We start from the raw sequence: 26,202 nt of genomic DNA on the forward strand, positions 1-26,202 counted from the left end.
TACTTGCTTTCGCACAAGTGTGCCCTTTCCCTATCCCTCGTCTATTTAGACACGAGCTTGTCTGCAATCTGAATCTTTAATCATGTTTGTACACTGCAGCATGATGAGAAGCTTTTTATGGCTGCTATTTCTGAGCACACCAAGAAACAAACAAACATAATGTGTGTCTGTGAAGATCGGATCTTTTGAACTTCTGAAATCTGTTGGCTGTGTCATTCAGCACAGATATTTTTAGCTGAAGAGAATATATTTAGGCATGATTAATAAAAATAAGATCAGCTACACAACTGTCATTTTCTAGAGAGCAGGGATAATTTGGATATTTGAAGACACTCTCACAAATAATTTAAAGATCTCTGGCCTGGGGACCAGTTGGTCCTACAATAGTGAGGGTAGAGTCACAAGCATGCTGGTTGGGAATTCTGACTGTACCTACCCCAAAAGCTTCCAAACTGATGTAGGAGTTTGAAAACTGGCAGGTAAACTGTCAGATAAAATCCATTCACTCTAGAGACAACAGAAAATTGAAAAATTACAATAAATTAAAGCTTCTAGTTTTATAGCACAAATTTATCTGGTAATTAAGGGTGGGCTTTACTGTTCTCTCCCTCCCTGACACTTCCCTTGCTACTACCACTTCTACAGTGCATTTTTTGGGATTTTCAAGTTTCTGGCATCTCAAACAGAGACACAGAACACACACCCCACCCCCTCCCCAAACAGGCCACAGTGCATTTGTAGTCAGGCTGCCTATGTGCAGTAAATTTGTAGCACTCTGGGCACATTTGTGCATGCACAGATAAAGTGTCTAGTGACCGGAGTTCAGTGGCTGTGCTCAGGATTCGCTGGGTGTTTGCCGCGGGTCAGATTTACTGTGCGTGCTCTGGCCAACGACGGGGTGTTCCTGCAGTACTCTGGGGTTGCTTCAGCACGTTGGCTTCACTGCACAGGCACTGCAAAGTCCAGTACCTGTATTCCCCCCTGGGATTTCCTGGACTGAAATGTGGGAGCCTTATACATCTTTCTATGTTATGGGATGGAGATGCAATCGTATGGTCACACAGCTACATGTTTAAAGTGGGGCTTCATCTGCTTGCTTCCCGCATACTCTAAATAGCTGAACTCCACATAATTCACCAATTACTTTCCGTGCGTGCCATTCATTTCTGAAGTCCAAGAGACATCTGCGTTAGAATGAAAGGAATTTTTTTTTTAAATGAAAAGAGAGAGAGAAAAATGAGGAGGAAAAACAGTAAATGAAGAGAATAATATGTATAGGAAGCTTATCCTGGTCTATGTACCTGACTGGAAACCCTGTGGTTATAGTATGTGTAACACAAAGGGCTCTGATCTTGATCAGTTCTTTGGGGCTGTGATTGTAAATATGGTTAATAAAAATATGAATAGGCAGTACAGTCAAGAAGCCTAGAAGATACACTGGTTTTAGTGGTTACATTTAAGTAACGTGTGTCACTGCTGTCACCAAAGAGCATTATGTAAAGTAACACGCAAAGAATGGCTTCACCTAACAAACAGCAACGTTGAAATGACATTTTGAATGCTACATGAAATGGCCTCATCTCTTTCACATGCGTCCCTCTCTTTCACAGAATGCCTTGCTTCCAGCAGGATTTCGGCAAAAGGACCAGACCACTAAAGCTGCCACGGGCCCTTTCGACAGGGAACGCCTGCTCTCGTACCTGGAGAAGCAAGCGCTTGAGCACAAAGACAGAGAAGACTTTGTACCGTTTACAGGGGAAAAGAAAGGTACTGTCTGACATCGTGTGGGTGGTGAGGAAGGGACGGCCTGAGCACAGGCATCCGTCGCTGCCTGGCCTGTTTGGAGAATACGCTGGGATAAAAGAGGCAGAGGCTGTTACTGTGCAGGTGAAGCTCGGGAGTCAGATCCAGAGCTGCTGTAGCAGGAGATGAAGCGGTGATCTGCCTCGCTGCTCTGGAGTTACCACTGTGTGTTTAATCAGGCCTGTCTGTGGGTATGGGAACACACAAATGCCAGTCTATCGAGCAAAGGGCTCAATCTGCAGCTCCCAGACCAGCCAATGCCCCTATTTGCAGTCAAGGATGGCCAGGGGTGGCCTCGCTAACCTCACTGGGGCTATTCCCACGTTCAGCACTAGGCCCACGCGAAGGTACTGCAGTGGGGGAGGTGTTTAGGAGGAAACGGATTAAATGCCTTTCTAAGTAAGTATTGCCTACAATTGCTGTAAGCAATAGCTTAGGGAATACACTTACATAAAATAAGTATTTTTCCACTTGTTTACTAGCACATCTGGCAATGCTATTCATGCAGACAGTTTCTGCGCTTCCCTTTGTCCTACAGCTACAGGAAAAAAAAAGGGAAAAACAGGAAAACTAATTCTAATAATTCAAACATTGGTAGGATAACCTTAGGGCAGGAACAGTCATATTTTGAAGTGAGCAATGTTCCTTTAGCACCATTATCTCCTTTTCCTCGTTTCTATGCAGTGGATAAAAATGCCTACCTCAGGTCACCTCCTCGTTCAAGAAGGAACTTATTATGTCTGGGTCCATTTTTGACCATCTGATGAATTTGCTGTTATTTCAATGGGACCTGCATACGGGAAAGCAGATGTTTCAAGAAAGTGCAACATTTTTTACTTTATGTGTTATTATCAAAGATAGAAAATGTTATTTGCAAGCCAAGAATTGTTAGTCATTACATTGTGTTCTCATTTTTGGAACAATGGCTTTAGACAAACAAGACAGTTTTCACCTCGATCCGATTGATGTGTTATTTTATCATGCAGCATATTCTTTAACCCACTTTTTCCTCTGTCGTGTCTCATGCTCAGTGCTATTCACAGGGTTGATGATGAGCCCGCTGAAATGCAGTGACACTGTAGTGAACCTGCCTGTAGCAGGAGTGATCAAGCACATACTATACCAAAAAGACAAGTTTATTGTATTATGGATTTATTATTTCATTTTTCCAGTCTCCCACACACCACAGTGTTACAAGTTACTGCTTGCAGGTCTCTGCATAGTTATACCAACATCTTCAGTCAGGTCTCACCTTACTGATATTTACTGACTTAGGGCTGAGACTTTGCATTTTGCACTGGAGTTATGCCCGAGATCTGCAAACGTGCCTGAAACATAAGTACTCGAAAAAACAGCAGTGTGCAGAATGTCATATACCCATAGGACCAGCACTTGATCTGTGCAAAACTAATCCCGGTATTGTCCATGACAGTGTTATTGTACGCACTGGCATGTATGTTCTAGTTCGGTTTTCTTTTGATGAGGCTAAAGCAGTATTATTCCTATGTTTGTTTACAGATGCCTTTAAATTGCTTCTTAGTGCTGCTTCTGAACTCCTGGTGTCTCTGGTGTGGAAGTACCACTGCTTTACAAACACAGATAGCCACACAGGTCCCTCTTCCCTCAGCACAGACTGATTCCAGCCATGCTAACATTTATTCTCATTTTGGTTTGGATTCACTCTAATCATTTACTTCAAAATTACAATTTTAAGAATTATTACAGTTACAAGGTTATGACAGCATTTTAGGCTAAGGGAGTTATTCCCTTAATTTCTCATGTTCCTTGTACAACACCAGTTCCTGACAAAATCTTCAGTATCAGCCCTAGCAGATTAAGTCCAATGAAAACAACAGCTGTTCTGTGATTTCTGCAGTCATTTTACAAATATAATCCAAACACAACGAATTCCACTAAATTTTCTTTGAAGTCAAAGGCCAAATGCCAGGAAAATAACCCGTTTCTTTGTTAATATTAGAAATAACAGCATTAATCTGAGGTCTGTACACCTGATGAGGTCCAGCACCTTGACAGTTAAGAACTGGATGTGTCAGCACAGCATCATTTTTGTGCTGCTTTAAGAGGGAACTGGCTTTGAAAAATAATCTGTTTATTTTGAGCTTAATCCCATATTGGTACTTGTTTCTCTCTTCTGCCCCTGACTTGGCAGGAGGCGTCGTACTGAAAGACGACCAGGCTTCAAGCACTGGGCTTCTCTGTCTCCTTTTCTTGTTCTCTTTCCCCCTTCCTCCACACTGCGAAGACTTCATGCAGAATCTGAGCCTTATGAAACATGACTGAAATCTCCATCTGCCAAATGAATCTTCCTATGAATTGTATGATAATTCTGCTAATTGGGTGAATCTGGTGAAACATGATGAATGTCACGTAAAGGCCATGCATGGCTGGCTCTGGATCTTAGAATCCGTGCTTGTAGCTGTGGCATTACTTATTTTGACAAACTCAATTAAAGAGACAATAACAGAATGACTGTAAGACAATCCTGCAGAGACATTTCCAAGGTATGATACTACATGCTAGATTTAAAGTCACTTTAATTAGAGAATCATTAGTATTCTTCCAAAGCTTAGTAATTAGCTCAGGATAAATAAATTTACATTTCTCAAAAGAAACTGAAGAATAATATCTCTTGAGGAAAAGCTTATTCTTTACCTTCTGTTTGTTGATGGTCTCTAAGGTATATTTACAGATTGGTAAGTATTTATATGGTTATATTATATAGATGCCTGTTAAATGATTTCTTTACATTATAACAGCGCTATAATGTAGCCATACTGTAAATAGTCCACAATTAATTTTACATTAATTCTGAGACAGCTCTAAAATGCATCCAGTTGTGTGTAATTAGAAATGGGAGGTGTTGATGTCAGTGTACCATTTGGCACTATTTACCTCTTGAGAATATTTGTGTGTTAGTAGGATTAGAATATGTCAAGTGTTGTTTAAGCTTTTCTCACTGTTTTCTACTTTGATATTTTTCTGCCACTGGGAAAGCATTTATTTTTTCAAATTTAGGAAGTGGGATGCTTCTACCGAATGTTAAGTGACATTTTTGTCAGTTCCTATGTTTATCACTCTAAGCTGATACTGACTTGAAAATTAAGTGATGAGCTGAAAAGAAGGTGGCATTTTAAATATCCTTCCAGATTAGCCTGTGATACATCATTATTGTTTATCCAGTGTCTCTGCCTCTCTTTTTTTTTGTGTTAATGTTTTATTGGAGAGTTCTTGACAAAAAAGCAATAGCAAACAGCTGCTGAAGGACAGAATTCAGTTGCCTGTGTTGGTCTCTATATACTGAACAAAACCATCAGGTTTGATGTGCTAGAAAACAAGGCAAAACCAATTCTAGAGCTGGCGGGGATATTCAGAGTGGTTAAAGCAAAGGAAGTGTTAAATATGAACTCAAGGTGGGGGGCTGGTCATGCAGGGAATTGCCTTTTTTTTTTTTTTAATTGTAATTGTGGTTTTGAGAGGTTGGAAATGTTTGGCAAAACTAATCAGATGTGTGGGATGCATTAGGGTTTTGGCCCTCTGCTGTATTTCAGCTTGTTAACATCCTACATTAATTGCTGTACAGAGGCAGTTTTGCGCCTGTATGGGGTAGCTCTCAAATTCCAATGAAACCCAAGTTTTGCGCTGAACGAGGGTCAGAGCAGTCACAACCTGACAGGCACACACCCGAACTGGCCGCCAAGCAGTTTTCTCAGACCGCTTTACCCCACATCCTCCCTAACACAAGTCAGGGTTTGAACATCCCCATGGCGAGTGTTTGCTCCACTGTGGTATGCCAAGGATCGGGAGCTGGTGTGCAGCACCGCTGTCATTCAGCCATTCCCACAGAGGGAGGGCTCGTTATTAATGACCAACAGTGGTTTAGGGAATTAGGGCTGATAATTGTAGCCATAGTGATTGGCAGTTTGTAAGTGTTTATTTTATGTATTTTTGGATTAGTTCCTACTTAGGATAGATATTCTAGAAATCGTTACATAGAACCTGATGGGCTGCTTAAGTTACTTAGACAGACCCACTGCATTTAACACATGTAGCTGGAACAGCCAGTTATCACACTTAGATCACTGCAAAACTTTTCCTGTACCTTTTTCAGGTTCATTAAGGGTCCAGAAATAAAAAGAAAAGGCAGAGAAAGTAAATGGCAGTGCAGGCACAAAATATTAAAGAGCAATGTCAATGCTGCACATTTTTGCTTACTGAACGTGGTATGTACATCTGATCTCAGTTAAGATTCGAGCACTACTGTGATACAAACATAAACTATTAACAACATTTCTGTTTCTGCTTTGTTGCAGTGGTTCTCTTAATTACATGATACTAATGAAACATAATAGAAAAAAGTTCTGTTGTTGTGAAATATCATTAGATATTAAAATGGCCATGCCATTTTTAATTGCTGTAAGGATTGCTGTTTCAACCCTTCATCACTATCCCTGTTTTCTACAAGGTCTTCCGCTCCTTGCCAAACCATTTCATTTTGGATCTGGTCCAGTTCTCATCAAAGTCATGGAAAAACCCCAGTGGATTGGGCTATTATTATTTGTGGCTGGAAAGGGAAGGGGAACACGCTTGTATGCAATTAAATACTAACATTTTTAGCCAACTGATAAAAGGGAAAAGGAAGAAAATAAGGATGATTAAACCAGAAAACTTTTGGCCAAACTCCTGTTTTCAGTTGCTCTGGCCGAGACCATCTATCTTGCATGTTGTGCTCTGCCAAGCAGAGTATCAATGCTCAGCAATAGTAATAACGACAATCATTTTCAGAAGGTCAAAGCATTAGATTAGATGCTAATGCATTCCAATTCCAGTTTCTCTAACAGCCTCTATATAAAAACCTTATGGTTCAGTGCAGAGGCACAGTATCTTTCTTGGATTGACAAAGGCAGTCTTTTCACCCCCAATGCTGAAATGGTTTGTTTAAATTTTTTCCACCTTCTTCCTGTTCTTCAAGGCTTAAATTTAGAACTGATGTTTGTCTCTTAAAGCATTGAAAGTGCTGCAGTTGCTGACAGTAATGCCTCTAGCCAGTGCCTTTCACTGCTTGCTTTTGTAAGACCCTGTTTTGGTTGCTCACGACTTTGCCAAGCTCACAGAGTTCATACTGAAATTTCCCATGCCGAGAGTCTGCCTCAGGCTGAATTTTTGGAAAGTGTCAGCAAAAAGGACTCAGCTGTTTCCAAGAACAAGATTAGGAGAAAACACATTGTTTTAGCCATCTAAAGTAAATTTTTCCAGCTGTTTTTTTATGAGCTGCAGTGCCTCCATGCTTTGAAGAGGGGTCTTGAAATGTATGCCCTTTGCAATCCCCAGGGAAATACAGTTGAATTTGGCATCTTCAAAATACTGTACTTTCTTGTACATCCAGTTTGTTATAGTGCTCTCCAAATATTCCTCCTGCGGTGAGTATTAGTCATGTCCTCAGAGCTTCTGGCTGCATGTGCAGGCAGCACGTGGGGCAGCAGAGCAGTGCCTGGGGAGAGCTGGCGTCGGTGGCGCGAGGGTGCGTGGGCTGTGCGGGGTGCTCTGGGAGCACACCAGGACCAGGGGCAGGGAGACTCTCTCCTGCTCTGGCAGTGCTCCCCTCGCTTTGGAAGGGCACTATAAAGGAGAAAAAAGAGCGAACAGCCAGCAGAGAGGCCAGTGCAGAGAGGCAGAAGGATTGGTTTCCAGGGAGCTGGATGTTCAGGCTGAAGGACTGGACGTGGCAGCTCTGGGGAAGGCAGGTGGGGAATAAGGAAAGGAACAGAGGAGAAGAACTTGTGAGATGGGAGAAAAGAGGCCAGAGAGGAACGTAAGTAGTGTGGCATCTAGCCTTGCCTAAGTTTCAGTGTTCTTTGATGTCCCTGAGAACCTGAAGCCCAGTGGCACAGCTTGACTCTCTTCCTCCTCAGCTGCCATTCCACATCAGACTTAAAAGCTTTCTGCTGCTGTTGGTGAAGCAGGTTAATCCAGGTGGTTACCCAGAGGACTACAGGGATCCTAACTGTTGTGATAATCCATATGAGGGTCTGATGGAATTCTGCGCTTCCTTCTCTTTTAAAGGTTATAGGTTGGCTTTTGTTTATTTGACAAAGTGTACATTTCAGAAGAGTTCTTTAAAGGGTGTTTCTAAGGCGGTAGAATCACAACACGCTGATCAAAGATGCTGCTGCAATTTAACTTCCCTCTTTGTGTATATGCACAGTAGATTTAATAATTTTGGAAAGCTTAAATTTGCAACCTTCTTATTCCATTATCATAACCTTGAAGGCATAGAATATACAGACACTAATCCAAGAGTAACAGTACAGCAGCAACTATGATACTGCATTTTAATTACTACTAGCTTTCAGCTTCACACTTATTTGAACTTGGCCTGTTTTCTTCTTTGTAATACAAATTTGTTCCTGGTAAGAACTAATTTAGTTCCATTTTCGTAGAACTCCATAGAGGAGTTTAAGGAAGTTTTAAAAGCAAAGAATAGTGCAAAATGGAAAAAGTGAATCAGGTGCCTGTGATTTATGCAAGGCAGATTTCCAAGATTATTGAATTTCACTTCTAAAGTCAGTGTAGCATTCTGTAAATGAGAATAAACAGACACTCACTGGAGTCAGGGATTCATTGAAAAGTAAGAAATAATAAGTGTAACCAGATATTTTCTTGAAAGTATGATAATCTGAACTACAGTTTGTAGGAAAAGAAAGTACATTATTGTTTTACAATCATGGCAGAAAATACACTTGTATTATAAAACTAAGCAACTATCCTTAATAAAACTGATTTTAAATACAAGGACATTTTTGCAGCTAGTATGAAGGGGCTTATTTCCCATTGCTCTGTGCTTTGTTGAGTTTTGGCTTGTACGAGGTGTGAAAAAATACTGAGTATTTGTACTAAATAAAAATGGTGGCACTTTATTCACAAAAGTCTAATGACATTAGAAGGAAAGCAGAGAGAAGACATACCAGAAATGATGTTCCAAATGCTGTGAACTATAAATGAAGATGAAATCCTCAAAATGTTTTTTAGATTGGACGCACTAGTAAAATCCTCCCAACTCTGCTATTCAAATCCTTCATTTTCCCCTTATATAACAACAAATAAACTTACTTCAGGAAAATACACTTGGAGTAGTTTCCTGCTCAATTAATACATTTTCCTATAGATGTGCATATGTGGTCATGTAGTTAACTAACACTGGACAAGGAGATGGAGATAGGGATATGTCTCATTTCCTTGCTTTGCTTTGACGTTGCTTTAATGGGGGCATTTGCATAATGCAGGAAATCAGAGCTTGCTGAAACCAAGTGGTAAAATTATGTCTATGGTTTTATGACTGTACCCAGTGTATTTATTTTTTTCATAGGATTTGTTTTCCTTTTATCTCACTCTGCATTTCTGTGTCTCTCTGTAGTCCTTTTTACTGAATCCTTCTTTTCTCTGGTTTTCAATGGATTTTTTTTCCCTGACCCTCTTTTGAGTAAAACATGAAGCGTATCATATTTCAGTTTGAATAGAAGTTTTGCAGTGTGTGAAAAGGAATAGGTCTGCTGTTAGACTGAGCCAGGACAAATCCCTACTCACTGCACTCACGGTCAGAAAGTCCCATGGGTTCTAATAAGCCGCCTCAGTCGTCATCCAGGTCACCCCAGCCACTTCTCCCAGTTTGACAAAAGGAAGGGAAGAATTGCATTGATTTACACTTAAAATTTCATGTTGAAAAAAAGCACTTTGGATTCCAGACATTTTGGGTTTCTATGTATGTGTAAAAATAACATGATAATTTAATGCTTACTAGTACTGGAATTGAATTTTGTTTTGCAGTTAAACACAGGAATGTATTATTTTTGTTCATAAATGTGGTTATCAGCGTTGTCAACAGTGATGTAGCTCAAATGTGATATGTATAAACAAAACTTTTCAAGGTGTTTTTCATTGGTAGAAAGATAAGCTGTTACTATTAAGACTTAGCACACAACATTAGCATATTCTGGAGGCAAAATGTAACACAGCCAACATTAATTATACCACATAGAATGTTACAGTAAAGTGCCTTGTAAAATACAGTGTGAATATGAAGAGCACCAAGAGCAGCAGCCTTTCTTCATAAATCTCACTTTAAAATAATATAACGTCACTATTCTTCCAAGGCTTCTTCCAAATAATAAATTTTAAATTTAAGCTGCACCACTGAAACAAGCAAGCCACAATCCATATTTTATTTTGTCAGGGAATTCCATGATGGCACTGGATAATGAATTTACAATGTATGGATGTGGGACTAGGAGGGACCTCCTGAATCATTAAACTCTGTCCTTAAAATAATAAAGGAAAACTGGTTGACAGACATCTGTAAGCCCAGACACACAGTTTTGCTGCTGGGGGACAGGTAATGAATTCCTAGTAATGTGCTAAATGCAGAAAGCTCTTCTAATCTCTATCTGCCGTGCTACAGCAGTGGGATAATGCAAAAGAACGTTCTTATCTAGATAGCAGAAAAAAGAATATTTTTAAAATACGACTGGATGCCTGCAAGGCCCACATATATTAAAGATATATATTACCATCTTTGACATGACCTTGCCCTTTTAAATATTTCATATAACCAGTAATAGAATTTTTTTCTAAAACCTTTGCCAAGAATGCTTTAAATGAAACTATCATTGGGAGTCATGTACACATTTAAAGAGATTTGGGCTGCCATCCAAGAATTACATATGCCTGAAACAAATGCTTAAAAATTGTATTCCTGTATATGTGAAGCGCACAGAAGTAGTATGAGCCTGTACTGGTTTCCATTACCCCTGGATTTCTTGCTACACAAGGTACTTGGCCTGCCCACATCCAAAGTCCGTAGAGAAGGACCAGCCATGATACATGTCGTGTCCAGTTTACAGAAAACTTGAGGTCCTGTGTCCCCCTGCAATATTACGTGTGAAAGCATAGACTTCCAGCGGTACTTGGTACCAGGCTGGCTAGGGTTTGGGTCTGTGAGGAATCACTTATTGGGAGACATTTCATGCAAGCGAGGGCTCTGTAGAGTATAGCTGTTCGGAGATAGTATTATCTGTCAGGATAAAGAAAAGTAGGATTCCCTCAAGATCTCAGGATGACCTACTGATTACTTGAAACTCATGTGGAATCACCAGTGATCTGAAAGAAAAATGTTTTATGGGCAATACTCCTCACTATTGATTGTTTACTCAGAGATTCTGATTAGTTTTGATCTTTTAGCTTCCAACATAGTCATTAATTTTTTTTCCATAGGTGTTATCCTTACTGGTCAAGCTGGCATCAAGTTAAGTCTTGTCAGTGGTGTCTGGAAGCTGCCATCCAACACTTCTGCTTAGGTGGTAGTGCAGAGGGAATCTGAAATCTTTGCACTCGTGCTGTTATGAAATCTGGAGAGCATAACTAATCTGTCTTCACAGAGTGTTCCTCACCCCAGATTTCCCCTTGACTTTTGTTTGATGTTGCTGGGATGGCTGTCTCTGATTCATATAATCCAGTGCGTGGCAAAAGTGGCCCACAAAGGCTTTTACCTTCTAAGTGCCTCTTCTTAAAAAATGACTCACTTAAAATATCACCTGAAAAATGAATCATAATGATACTACTTTGTCTCTACACATAACCTCCTGTCCAGTTTTGTACTCAGAAATTATTTAGCCTTAGTACAAATATCTCTGGGGTAAATAATTAGAATCCTGCGTCAGTAAACCTTTCCAGAGTGTCAGAAATTACCATTAAAATTTTTTTTGAGCCTATTCAGTGACCTCAGTTATGGAAGCTGACAGTACAGAAATTGCTGTAGACAAACTTATATGAAAGAGATTAATGAATATCTACACAAAAATGATACTTTGGACCATAATGGGAAAAATTAAGTCGCAGAAGGACGCCAGTGTTGAAAAACCAGAGGCAAAGCATCTGTAATTCAACATTAAATATCAGAACTGCATTTGTTAATGGTAACAAAATAATATTGCTGAGACAGTTAAAATTGAACTATGTTAAAGACATTTCAGAAAGCCACAGGATATGCTTGAAGCATTACATCTAGAGTGTACGAAGCTGTACAAATATGACAATTTAAAGTTGACAGTGGGCCAAAGCCACCTGCATCCAAAGGCCGTCACAGCTTCAATTACAAAGGGATTAACTAAAGCCTGCTTAAGACATAGCTGTTAGGCACAGGGTGAGGGGAACGACTCCACAGTGGAGAACATAACATGGGAATTTACAGAATTACCAGAGCAATGACACCATCTGTTGCTTGTGGCATCATCCGATGTATTACTGACTGTATGGGTTTGGTAGATGAGTGTTGAGTGGGAGAAAAGCCCCAGCCCTGCTGGGGACTGAAGTGCAGCCCCAGCTCCCATTTAAAGGTTCTCGCTCCAGGCATTTGCAGCTGCATCATCTCACTGCTGAGGTCAGCTACAATAGCAGGCTACAGGACTAGTCTGACTTTTCATGTTGTTTCTGGATTTATCCTGCAGTTTTCTCATTCAGAAGAAGGGCTTATGATCTCAGTCTTGGGGGAATATCACGTGGAAACACACCTGCTAACCCCAATGTAACAGCAGTATACAAGGAGAGACAGACAGGTCAGGAGTCTTTCTTGGGGAACATGTGGTTCAGTTCAGTTCGGACTTTTCAGGCCTGCACAGATGATCAGGAAAAGGCTACTTATGTGGATGATCATTAGGAAACAGAGAGAGTAAACACTGATGGAGAGGCTGGGAATAAAATTGAGTTACTGGAAGAGAACAGGTTTGCCGAGCTTTCAGGCTCTTGTATGGAATTTGGTAAACTGAAAGGTTGTTGCAGTAGGATGGTTTTAAATGCTTCTGGTGCCTCATTTAAATATAAGGATGAAATTTCTGCAAGCTATCTGTATAGACCTGATTCTGCCTATTTAAGGCCACAAGAACTTCATAAAAATCCCAGCTGTGACTGTTCCTGGGGATGTATTTTTGAAAATATGCTTCCACATTAACAGTCACCAACACAGAGCAGAAGTCTGCACCTTTTATTTTTAGACTCTTGTTAAGATTGTGGTGTAGAGGTTAGCATCAAGTAGGAAAGAGGAAAACATGCACTTGATAATATTTCCAAGCAGTTGCACTGTCACAGACCTGTTTCCCCACTGCCAGCAGGCAGAGGAGTTGTTCCAGTAATTCATTACTCACTCTGGGTTTTTTTTCTTCTCTTAGGAAAAATATTTATTCCTAAAGAAAAGCCCATAGAAACCCGTACAGAAGAGAAAGTGACCTTGGATCCGGAGCTAGAAGAAGCCCTGGCCAGCGCTTCAGATACTGAGCTCTATGACCTTGCAGGTTAGATTATATTTAGGCATGATCCCCCTACACAAGTCCCTGCTGGTTCACTATACAGACTATGTAGATCTGGGGATCTTCACCACTTCTAGTTATTTTCCTTAAATCCAGACTATGACCTCCTGTTCTAGTGTGTGTACAACGGAAATAGTTTTGAAGTGTGTCCACTTGCATAAATAACATTTTAACCTACGGTATAACAGAGGCCAATCTGTAGTTCTCAAGCCACCTGTGACTTTCAAGCAGTTTGTATCGTGGGTATGTCGTATGTTTATGATAGCACATCATCATCTGAGTCCCTAATTTGGGAAGATGCAAACCAGCCAGGGCTGCTGAGATTAATGTCAGTGGGTCATCCTAAACCCCCGCTCAACCTAGTGTTGAAACCTCCCTACGAAACCATTGACATGTCCTGCCTTGGCCACCCAGTTCAGAGTGGATCCTTTCCTGGGCTCTCTGAGGTCCGTGGTTTTCCTTTTTGGACCCTAATCTGTAAAAAAAAATTTGGTGGGAGAATTACAACTCTACTGACTTTTTGTTTTCATTAGGAAAATCTAAATTAAATATTTCAGCATATTAGATTAATCTGAATCTGGGTTGGATCAACATTAAACTCAAAACTTTTGTAGCTACTATGTTGTCCTATTGAAGCATATGATCTTGCCATTATCTTCTGTAATTCTTGCCTACACCAGCCATTTCTGGATGCATTAGTCTTGCCTAAGCCTGAAATGTGGTGTATCACAGGAATCACAGGATTATAATGCAGTTGGCACTTTTCAGGAACTCTAAAGCTCATGGAATGAAGTTCCAAGTTTTGCTCAGCTCTGGTCACTATCCAGCCATTCATGACAGAATTTGGAGGTATCAAAGTCCAATGAAAATCAGCAATCAACACCTGCTGCCCAGAGTTCTGAAAATAATCTGTAAGGGCACCTAAAGAGTCATTTGCTTACAGAACAGAGTATTTTCCATAAGAAAAGACTCTCCCTACAAGAAAGCATGATTCAGAGTTAACATTTTATAAAGGGTGTTTTGTTTGAGGAACTAAACTAAAGTAGAATTTGTAGCAGCTATTTTTCTGCAGTCTTTGTTCCTGCTATTCACATTGTATCCTGTTGCTGTTATTTACACGTTTTAGCTGTTCTTGGAGTGCACAACATGGTCAACAACCCAAAATTTGATGAAGGAGGAGCCCGCAGTAAGGATGGAAAAGGAACTGTGAGAAGTAAGAAAGCAGGTTTCTCTTGTGGGTCATATGTTATCTTTGGGGACTTGTGTGCATAGTTTGGGTGTATTGGTCTAATTTAGTGTAATGTAATTGGGCTTTACCTTGACTGATCTAATTAATCATGAGAGGGAGCTCTGTAAAGTAAATACAATCTTAAAATTCATTATCTATAATGACAACAGTGTTATGCAAATAAATCACTCCTAAGGAGCTTTGTTTTCCTAGAGAGCAGTATCTGGATCTGCTGAGGTGCTTGAAAAGATGGGAGTATTTAAGAAGCCAAGACATAAGTATTTTTATTCCACTTCAGTTTAGGCAGTAGACAGAAAACAGTGAGTTGTAGCTAAGAGGTGGCCACAGCGCAGGCCAGCCGATCACACCCCGAGTACCTACATCTACACAACTGGAGAATGTCTTGTAACCACAGGGCTTGAACGTGGCAGAATCCCTGGCAGAGTCCCGTCTGTGACCACAGTCACATCAAGCTGCGTTCACAGGGATGCAAAGACTGCACGAACATCTCCTGCCCTGGCTACTCTCTCTGATCTACTACCATCAGCTTAGTCCTGTGTCATCATGTTTAAACACTGCCTGTTATATGGCTCCTTAGGTACGAGGGAAGTGTAATCGTTCAGGAAATCCCCCAACAAAAACAGCTGTAGTTACTAAAAACAAATCCAGAAGTGTTTGCACTAAATGAACAGACCTCTGGTGAATCAGATCTTGGCTTAGCAACCAACAGGAGGCTGGGTGCGGGGAGAAATAGGTACATCTGAATTCCAAGTTTTTCTTGAGAGCTGCCAAGCCTCGATCCAGAGCTCATCACCTCCAAGCTCTGGGATATCAAGCAGGCTAAACTTTCCTTTTTAAGACAAAATTGTGGCATGCCCTTTCCTAGAGAAACAGTACCCAAAAAATGTTTTCTTCTTCTAAGGCCATGAGAACAGCAGCTATCTTTACCAAGGACTTTCATTTCCATCCTTCATTACTAAAGGGGAGGTGGGAAAGTAGACAGGACACCATGTCACTTCATTTTTCTCAGGATTATGACTGCTCTGCAAAGCTCCCCAGCGGGGCCCTGTGCAAGCTGCCATCTATCTCATAACAGGCAACTCCATGCATTACTAATCCACATAGATTTCAGAATATTTTTGTTGTACTGAATCAAAATGTCAGCTATGTGAGTCAGCTAAACTATGCTCCAATCACAGCCTGAAGAAGCAGAAAATCCCTGTCCATCACTGTATTCTTTGGTCCAAGAGCAATACCTTTCCTTAGCCAAGTGAAATGCTTCAGTAAAAGAGGGAGACATCTCAAAAGTTGCCTGTCAATGTGGCAAAACAGCACCATGATTAAAGAAACAAGATAAAACTCATGGGAAGCAACAAGAAGTAGAAAACAAAAACCACTGCTAACTCTAGATGGAGCATGCTGTGATGTCTAACCTGAGGAGAGGCTGCAAGTCTATCCCTAGCTCCCAGCTTGGCAGGGTGTTGCCACAAGTGCAAAAAAATGTTTTGCCGTTTTTTGTTTACTTTCCATTCTTGAATCCCAGGTGAATTCTCTATATACATTTTACCGGTAGTTTTCAATTCCCTACTCCCTAGGAAGGCTGGAGTGTTATTCACAGATACGTGAGGTCTCTCAGGGAATTAGTTTACAAAAGTTTGGGGGTGAAAGGGAGTAGGGTCAAAACCAGCTTTGTGGTTTTGTGTATGACTTAATCTCTACTGAGAGTATGAGTTCTAAAAAATACTTGGTTTTCTTTTGGCCCATGATATGGCATGAACTTCACCCATTGCACTGAATAGCAATGTGTACTATGTTGAGACTTTGGCACAAATCTTCAAAATAACTCACTGTCTGCAACATAAAATAAAAGGGTTTAAACGTACTTGTGGTCAGTAACACGGCCCATTCTTGCCTCTAGTGGCTTGGGTGGTCAGGGCTTATAAATTAATCTCCAGAACTATACATGTGGGAATTAGAAGTACTAATTGTTCTAAGCTATGATTTTTATGCATCTCTAAGAATATTTATAGCTCACAGCTGCCCACATTAAAAACTGTATCTTTTTGGAGCCTGAATACTCAAAGACTCCATAATTCTCAGTGCTGGCAGAATGGACTCCCTTTCCAGGCTTTGACACTTTTATTATTCAGAAAGTGCAGGTGTTGCAATTTTTCAAGAGCTAATTGAATTTATAGTGAAGTGGATAGCATCAGCCTAGAGAAGGAAACTGAGGGGCCTAATGGTCATGTTCCTTTACGTTAGCACAGTCTGTTCATAGGCACAGGGACATTTTCTCACTAACGTAACGGGCGAGTTCTGACCACGCCTTCCTTTACAGATGTTAGACTAAGAACAAAGCAGCCCTTGCAGTCTATTACAGCCTATACAAGTCTTTAAAGCTGCTTTGGCTCAAATTAATTGTACTGGGACTTCTGTGCGGAAGGGAGGAATTTGCCCATGAGGATACTGCCCAGCCGCTGTGACCGCAGCCTCCAGCCATATGATTCTGGGCGCACAGAAGGTGTAAAGGGCACAGCAGGGATAACAGGGATAATTCTCCTGTTTTCAAGTTTTGTGGTTCATATAAACCCATTCTTGAATGCTCCACACCAAAGCTAAATGGGAACTGAAAAGCCAGACTGTCACTCATGACGCCCGTTCCTCACGTTGACATTTCATGAGCTCTTGTGTTACAGATGTGGTGAAGGGTGAAAAGGTCAAGCCCATCTTTGAGGAGCCACCTAATCCGACCAACGTGGAAGCAAGTTTACAAAGGATAAAAGCAAACGATCCTAGTCTCACAGAAATAAATCTCAACAACATAAAGGTAGATGCTGTGGCTTCATCATGGGAGCATTTATTCAACTAGTGCTAAAGCCCTTGTCTTTTATCTTCAAATTTTGTCTCTTTACTGTTCAGGAAAAGCAGGGCACACAGAAAGGGGGTGTGGAGGGAACTGCTGGAGAGGCTCCAAGGTCATCAATGCCTGCTGCTGAATTGGGTGCCAATTAAAAGGTGCCCAAGGGGTGACTCCCTCTGGCTGCCTTTCTTTAGCAGACTGTAAAGCAAGATATCTCATGGGCACTATATAATCATCAACAGCCTAATTCAATTATCCCATAGATGCGCATGGAGGAGGAGCTGGCATGCAGAGACTGAACAACCAGCAGCAAAATAGGAAAGTAGCTCAGAGATCAGTCATGTGCTTGCGTTGGCCTGACCCATTTAACAGGAGCGCTGACATCGCATCCTGGCGCAGGCCTCCGTGGGTCTCTGAAGGCCGCTACAAGCAGAGGACGCTTTGCCCATTGAGATACTTTTAAAAGCATCAGGGATGTTTAAATTGCATAGACTCTATCTATTAATCAGTTTGATAATAATTAAAATCAGTGTCTAGCAATGTGACTGGCTTTCCTAATTCCTGGATTTATCTTCTTAATATAGAATATTCCTATTCCAACACTGAAAGAATTTGCAAAAGCTTTGGAAAGCAACACACATGTGAAGACATTCAGCCTTGCAGCTACTCGAAGCAATGACCCTGTAGCTATTGTAAGTTTAAACAATGTTTGGAAAAAAACCAACAATTTGTCTGCTTTAGGATGCATTCTTCATCTTCCCTTGCAGAATTTACCTGTGACTATGCAAAGCAGAAGTGTAATCTATTCTGATCTACCTCTATGTTCTTCTAAGCCTATTTGTGTTTTATTTCTTTGTAGGTACTAAGCCATGTCTTGAAGGTTCTCTGTTATTCCCTGAAACTTTCAAGATGTTATCTCATAGTCCCTCTTTTTGACCCCTCAGGCATTTGCTGATATGTTGAAAGTTAACAAAACACTGAAGAGTCTGAATGTAGAATCCAACTTCATCACTGGAACGGGTATCTTGGCACTGATTGATGCACTGAAAGAGAATGAATCCCTGACAGAGATTAAAATTGACAACCAGGTAAACAGAGAGCATTGAGTGAGTCCACTTTTGCTTCCCTTCTATATGGGTTCCCAGAGGGTTTTCCTACAGGGCTCTGGCAAAGTCAAGGCAGCCTCTGTGGCTCAGTCATTCTGCAGCTCTTGTCCCATACCTGTGCAACCGAACACTGGAAAGTTTCTAAATAAAACTGGTCAAAGCCAAATACAGAACCCAGAGCAAAATCACCAGGGCCAGGATTTTCTTTGTATTTTGCAGCACAGTACTATTTCTCTCTCATATGAAACCAAATATTTTCTTTTCTTTTGGGGACATTTCACCACATCACCAACAGAGGCAGCAGCTGGGGACATCTGTAGAGATGGAGATTGCCAAAATGCTGGAGGAGAACTCCAAGATTCTCAAGTTTGGATACCAGTTCACAAAGCAAGGTCCAAGAACCAGGGTAGCAGCAGCTATCACTAAAAACAATGACCTGGGTAAGATGCTACTAAATCTACTAATTTGTTTATGTGAGCCAAGCCCTGACTTTCCTAGACACAACTCCTCCTGTCTGTACATAAGATTGAGTTTTAACTCTGAAACATCCAGCCTGGTGTATGTGAAGGATGATGCATAGCTCTACAGACTCTTGAGTAGAGAACATTAAAGATCTTGCTGTGATTAAGAGCCACTATTCTTCTTCTCCCACTTGTGCTGGGAAGGGTGGTTACTTCAACCTTTTCCATGGAGCATCCTGGATTTCCAGTAGAGTAGAGAGACAAACCCGTCCTGTTTGTTCAGTGAACAACTTCTTTGCCCTGCCCATAGCACACCACACCTGGCCAAGCAAGGGAACAAAAGAGAACTTCCTGCCTGCATGACCAACTACAGGCAAAGACAAGAATGCTTTGCAAGCTTTACCTGAGCGTGACGTGCTCTGCCCTGTGTGCTCAATACACAGAGTAGGCAGGAGATGACTTGTCAGGAGTAGTTTACAGTAAGAATAAAAATAAATAAAATAAATAAAGATTAACTGTGTGGTTTTAATCAATTCTCCTTCAAAGTGGAGTGTCAAACCATGATGCCTTTACTGGCTTCAGCTTGGGTTTCTCTCTGTGAGAACTAATATAGAAGTTGAGCTAGAACCTATTTCTTTCACATATACTTTTTTTGTTGTTGCAGTACCTAAGCATTCCAATGATACGCTATTGATCCTGGAACTATTATATAGTATAGCATTTGAAACATCCCACCAACAAAGAGAGAAAGGCTTTTTTTTCCCACTAATTAACCAGTTGCCATTAGACCTACATCCTGTACCTAATCTTAATTTTCCTGCTTTTCTATTGTATGGTTTCGTTCAAGATTTAGTAGGACAGAATACCTAAAAGAATACAATAAAATAAAATAAATGAAGCAACAAAACACTGAAAGCAGACACAAATGATTGATGCTACACTGTAGGCTTTGGAATAATGCAGTCTGTTTGCCAGGAAAGCACTATGAAATAAACCTCCTAATAGTAAAGTAATGGGATGTTTGCAGTTATATATTGCTGTTATTGACTTTCTGTAGTGAAAAGCATTCATTCATCCAGTTTTACTGCTTTTGTTCTGTACTTCAGCAGTCCAATATCAGAAACAGGACATGACATTTCGATGTAACACCATATTATATATCACACGAACAGGAGAACCTCACTAATCTTATCTGGCCAAGTCAGAGAAAACTCAATACATTTTTATTAGGGTACGGTGCAAAAAGTGCTGCCCAACTAGAGCTACTCCATACCAGGTGTAATGTATCCTAAGTGCTGTAAAAATTCACATGGGGCTGCTTGTCAAAATAATTCTGCCCATAACACAAAGCTTATTGCTCTCTGATTCACTAAATGGCAACTTCAGCCTCCTTGGTTTCTAGTGAGAATCCAGAGTTAATTAACTTGCTATCGGATTGTTGATGCAATCAGAGAATGTGAAGTTCAAACAGATAATTTAAGGTTCAGTATGATGTTCTCTTTGTTACTAATACTCACTGATACCAATATGATTCAAATTATTTTCTAAAAGGATATGATTGTTGCTTACCTATAGTATATACTAATGCAGTTAGAAAAGTTATGAATTTTTGATGCCTAATGCTTAAATAGAGCACTGCCATGCAGACCAGAGTAGACCACTATCAATTGAGCTGGAACACAGTGGCTTTTGAAAGTATAAAACTAACAAAAATGTAAATTAAGCCATTGTCAGAAAGCACTGGAAATGGTGATTTCTTCATTATCTAAAACCTTTAGCTCAGAGCCTAAATTTTTATGGAGAACATATTGATATGAACACTTGGTGAAATTCTACAATCTATGTTATAGAAAAATGCAGTTTAAATACAATTGTTTTGTTTAGCATTAAGATCTCTCCATTATGGCATTTATGGACATAATCCTGGTGAGTACTTCTTAGAAGCTCTTTCCTTCCTATTCATGTTACTAGGATGAGAATGTGTCAGTGAGAAAAGTCCTTATGTTCTCAGGAGAGCAATACTGACTGCTCTTCTCTTGTTTTATTGGTCTAGTTCGTAAAAAGCGGGTGGAAGGAGAGCGGCAGTAGCCACACCATCAAGAACGCAAGGCAAGATTGGAGGCCACCAACTGCAATCTCAGAGCATTCACTGGCAAGAAGAGGGAAGGCACTGGAAAACCATTACAATGGAAGTTGCTCGTTTCTGTTAATTTCTCCTTTTAACGTTGAAAACACAGCCTGTTCATTTTTAACTTTAATGGTTAATTTAATTTTTATGAGAAGGATTCATAGTTGGTTTGATTTTAATGAAGAAAAATGTTTTGCAATATCTGAAGCCAATACACAGAATCTTAACTGTGCTACTGAGCATAACATATAGTGACATTGACCCTTATTCTAGACACTTTTTGATACATTAAAATATGATCTTATGTATGGATAGGGGATTCTCTGCTGAAAATAGAAATTTTAGGGGCAAGTTCTGCAATGCCTTATGTTTCTGAATAATTGTTACTTATATGTGTATAGTCAAATCCCGCAAGGGGATGCTCCCAGGAGTAGAACTAGTAATGCCAGTACAGGTTTGCAGGATCATACCCTTGAGCCTCTCTCCTGCAGCAGGACCGGGGCAGCTGGAACAGCGCCCTTCTACTTTCTTGGGTCTCCACCCATCCAGGTCCAAGTGCAGGATCACGCCTAGATGTATAAACATTGTCAAAGCCTATTTGTTTACATAAGCTTAGGTTAGGTGGATCATTTCACAATGTTACACTGGTATTTGTTACCCTTACTCCACATTATAAGGTAATATTAGTGATGCCAATCCTGTAGAATTTGAATGCTTTGGTTTTTTTATTCTAGGCCAACAGGATTTTATTTGCTACTAGAATGCACAGTTTACAGCTATTAATTTTAATCTCAACAAGTATTTTGAGCAATATTTGTTTTGCTTTGAGCCATGTGTTTGACTTTTTTAGTTCTGGTATTTATGTACATTTGTTACTATTATAGAACTGTTCTCAGGACCTTTTAGATGAAGATTAATTAAATAGTTAATCCAGGAGACCAGCTGTGCTACCAGGAAAAAAACGTTAGAAGTGTAGTTGTGCCAACTACATAACTTTGCATTTATAGGCTCCAGTTCAGGTTTGTCCCTGTATCACAAGGCACTTAGGTATTTGCATCAGTGCTTAGCTGAATAAGGGCAGATTTTAGCATATGCACAAATGCTTTGCTAAATCAGGGCCTTAACTCAGATGCTGGACATAATCTTAACCCAGTGGAAAACTCTTGTGAAGCAGCAGCTAACCCCAACTCTCAGCAGCATCAAAATCTTAGTTAGAATTCAGTCTGATGTTTCCTTTTGTGTATTTTACAGTCTAAAACTCTTCTCTACCGCTATTTCACACTGCCAACAGCTGCCTGTGACTAACAGCCAGAGGTTCATTTTGGTTACACGTACGCATGCCGTAAGAGCTGAGGGAGACTCGGGTCAGGTGTGTCACACGTACCAATGTTTTCAGAAAGCTGCAGAAACGCACCTAGGGCTGATGCTGCTACCCAGGAAACACTGGCCTCTCCTCTGAGACAGGACAAGAGGAATGAAGCACAGCTGCCTTTGCACTGGTGACAGGACAACACTGGTGGTCACGGTCACTGCAGCGTGGCACCCTGGCCCGGGGGAGAGCTGCGAGCCACTAGGCATCCAGGATTAGAAGCCAGGGGAGCCCCAGGAGCAGTTGGCACATGTTTGACATACTTCCCTGAGTGTTGTTTTCGTGACCAGGGACGAACCCTCCCTCCGTGCCTTTTAGAATGGAAACGAGTAGGTCCAAGGCAACTCTCTTCCTGTTGGATATTTGTCTCCATACTGGGGTCCAAACTAAATAATGTATCCTTAAGTCCCACTTAAAATGGTTTGCTAAAGTGGTCTGCTGGGACCTACAGTGCAGTATCCACAGTTTGCTTCCCTGGAAAGATCCTAGTCTTCACAATTTCCACCTCTCCTTTTCATCCTCAGAATAAGGCTGAAACCTTTGTTTTGCAAGTAAAAAACATAACACACAGGAGAGTCCTGCTGAGATTTTCCTTGGATCCATGCAGGATTTTCTGTGAAAAAAACCTTTGATATCCCATTAAAAAAATGACAAGTTACGTGACACAGTCATAGTTCTGCATGGGCTTAAATAAATAGTCCTTAAAAGCCATGGAGATTACCGGGGGATCCTGGGCTTTGCAACATCAAGTCTCATGGGTAGGGAGACTCTTTATCGCCAAAACCAGAAGATTGTGGTTGCTGACAAACTTCAGTTATTAGAATCCCACTGCCCCTATTTTATTTTCCTTTGATGCACCCAAGGAAATCCCAACAAGCAATCAAATTTTTTTACCATATTTTGGAGATTATTTTTTTTATTACTTTTTTTTTTAAGAGTGGTACATGTATGTGTTAAAGGGAAACAAGTGCAATCCATTTCTAGTGTTCATTGCCATTTAAAGTGTTGGTATTTGCATGCAGCAGTTTTACAAGGATGGATTGGCCTGGCTGCTTCACGGTGTCTGCAGCATGTCATCCTGTACAGCTTTGCTCAGAGCCACACGAGTGGTTATATAGTCAGGCAGCTCCGTTCATGTCAGCATAGTTTGCGTCATGGACCAAGGAACATGGCTGGGGAAGGCCCTGGGGGCTCTCCATCCCTTCATCTGCCACGCTCTTCGCACAGGCATGTTTCCTCTGAAGGGAGGATTCCTTAGGCACTGGAGAGCATCATCTCAAACACCAGCCCCCTGCCCGTGCGCTAGCAGACAGCGCCTGGAGCTGGGCACACCGTGGCGAGGACCTGGGAGGTCTGCCTCCTTCCAGCATGTGAGAACTCCTCATCTCTGGCCATTTTCTCCAGGCAGTTGGTGCCAGCCCCTGCCAGCAGGCTCAGTGACCAGGGACATCTTTGTCCTGCCTCTCCTATGTGCTCTACACAAGGGCTTGCTTGTCACCTGGCCTCGAGCATCACAAATCAAGCATTGCAACAAAGATAAAGATCTGTTCAATACAACAGCAGCACACGGTGATGCTTGAAGCAGATGTTCATATTAATATAGGATTATTTAGCTGGTTAAAAATCTGCAACTAATATGAAGGGGGTCAGGATGTGACCAGTTATTTTAAATTCTACTTTCAGGCAACATCTGGCATACTTGATGCTGAATGAGGAGCAGGGACAGAAGAGTCCTTTTTTTCTTAAGCAAACATTCAGGAGTAACTGTCTATTTTTGCACATTGCTTCTCCTGTTGACAGCTTCAGTTTGGTTTGTATTTTTTGTATATTTTTTTCAAGGAAAAGCTCAACTTTGTGCGTGTCCTAACATGTATGTGAATTGTAGCGTGCACCAAGGACCCTATGTGTACATGTATAACTCTAGATGAAGATGTTATTTCTGGAACAAAAGTAATTGCATGCGCACAGTGTGGTGCATATTACTCAAGAGGAAGGGAATTACCACGCTATGTAACAGTGACTCCCCAGCATTGTGGTTTTTCTAAATAAATCTTCATAAAGGATTTGGCTTGTGCAATTTCTCATGATTTTGTGCCTTGAATTGAGCCTCCCTTGACGCTCTGACATCAGATTAAGCAGCTTTCTCCACTGTGACTCTTGCAGCTTTCTCTCATCTGGATTATCTGCCAGGGTTCACCTTTTGTTCCCCCACATTACATGCACTGGGCTGGAGCTTTGTGAATGATGGTTGGGTGCTCATACCCAGGATTGGGAGCAGAGAAACCTGGATTCTCCTTCCCAGGTTTAACAGACCTCCGAGATTTAAAGCAAGTTCATCATACCTGTCCATGCCTCGGCTTGCACACTCTAACATCAACCTAATACTTTCCTGCCTCCCAACTCAGTGAACACCTCTGAAACTCTGAGCTTCTCAGAGAAAGATGCGCAAGAGATGCACTTTTCTCTACAGGAAATAAACAGGAAATTAAAATCCCCCATTTTCAGAACATGTCACTATCTGAGATACTTTGGATCAGATTTCTGTGATCTATTCATAGAAAGCTGCCCATGAATACCCATGGTATTTTCAGGACTGACTAGGTACCAGCTCTCACTAGCTGCAATGTCAGTTTAGACACGTAAGATACTGGTTTCTGTCCTTAGACAGCTCCATACTATAAGAATCTGGCCCAGGTGCTCAGCCTGCTTTTGAGAACTTCCCTGCTTTTGAAAGTTATGCCCCATATCCCAAGACTAGATCACATTACTAGCATTCTTTTTTTTTGTTTAAATATATGCCGTGGCTCTAAGTACACAGTGAAAAATGAAGACAACTGAAAAGCAGGACCCTTATTCTACAATGCTTTATGTTTTCTTTAGCTCTGGTTTCAGATTTTACAGCTCTGAAATTATGTGACAAAGCAATATTAGATCTCTGCAGGCTGCCATTCTTTTTCAAAGTAGAAAGTGAGTGCAGTTTACAAAAGGCTGCTGCCACTGGAGCTGCAAAGACTAGACTTCATGTTTTCTTCATCACTAACGCAGGGAAGATAGAGGTTTCACTGTTCTGCGAAATTTGGTATCCAATTCAACTGTGTGCTGTTGTATTCAGAAAATCCCTGGTGTCTGATCAGGATCTTGCATCCGAAACATAGCAACAGCACTATATCAAATTCTCCTTTCTCAGCTAGCTTCTACTCAGAAATCCTGCAAAATGGGCTTTCCGTGAGCATCAGGTAGAGAGACACGTATTTCCTGACCTCTCCTCCACACAGTGTCTCAGCAGCTTTCCGTATGGCACCTCATTAGAATTTGAGGCAGAGAATGTACACTGATTTCTTCCAGGGTATACACAGCTCTAAGCTTCAAGGGAATCAAGCACACTGTAGAGTGCCTAAAGGCATAGACTGAGTTGCTGAAATGGTTAAGCTGACTCTTAGAACCAATGCTGTATGTTAAACCACCCAGCAAATCCACATGCATCAGGGTGATTAAAAATGAAATCTCAGAACATCTCCTGACAGACGATGTGCTCTCTACAATTACAGAGAAGTCCACAGTTTACCCACAGAGAAACAAAGCATCTTCCTACCCATTTAAAGACTGCCCCTACTTATGTCAATACTCTAACTCCAAAATATTGCAGTATCTCTCTATTTCTCCTCTCTTGAATGCCAAAAAAATGCTGAGACTCCAAGAAAATGAGGAAGTCTCAGTGAAAGAAGAAGAGGTACCTGTGTCCCAGTATGTGGTTCTGCTGGGATTTGCAGAGCCTAACACCAGAGGCAGCGCTTATGGGAACTATGCGGCACAGTTCCCAGATCCTCAGTCATAAGGGGATCAGAACACGGCTGCAGAGAAGCTCATGAGGTCAC

The 26,202-nt window shown here is 41.0% G+C and overlaps 1 protein-coding gene across 2 annotated transcripts in view; it reads left to right on the plus strand.

Moving 5' to 3' along the window:
* Positions 1-20,918, plus strand: part of TMOD2 (tropomodulin 2 (neuronal)) — a 21,304-nt gene extending 386 nt beyond the window's left edge. The window contains exons 2-9 of one of the 2 annotated variants that reach the window (XM_010074469.1): positions 1,611-1,767; positions 13,038-13,160; positions 14,302-14,388; positions 17,100-17,230; positions 17,848-17,955; positions 18,208-18,351; positions 18,665-18,809; positions 20,884-20,918. In XM_010074469.1, the coding sequence (XP_010072771.1) occupies positions 1,611-1,767; positions 13,038-13,160; positions 14,302-14,388; positions 17,100-17,230; positions 17,848-17,955; positions 18,208-18,351; positions 18,665-18,809; positions 20,884-20,918 (930 nt within the window). The remainder of the gene's footprint in view (positions 1-1,610; positions 1,768-13,037; positions 13,161-14,301; positions 14,389-17,099; positions 17,231-17,847; positions 17,956-18,207; positions 18,352-18,664; positions 18,810-20,883) is intronic. The other variant, XM_010074470.1, reaches the window with a different exon arrangement.
* The last annotated feature ends 5,284 nt before the right edge of the window (positions 20,919-26,202 follow it).

The sequence above is a fragment of the Pterocles gutturalis genome, unplaced genomic scaffold (assembly GCF_000699245.1).
Source record: "Pterocles gutturalis isolate BGI_N339 unplaced genomic scaffold, ASM69924v1 scaffold19412, whole genome shotgun sequence".
Lineage (NCBI taxonomy): Eukaryota > Metazoa > Chordata > Aves > Pterocliformes > Pteroclidae > Pterocles > Pterocles gutturalis.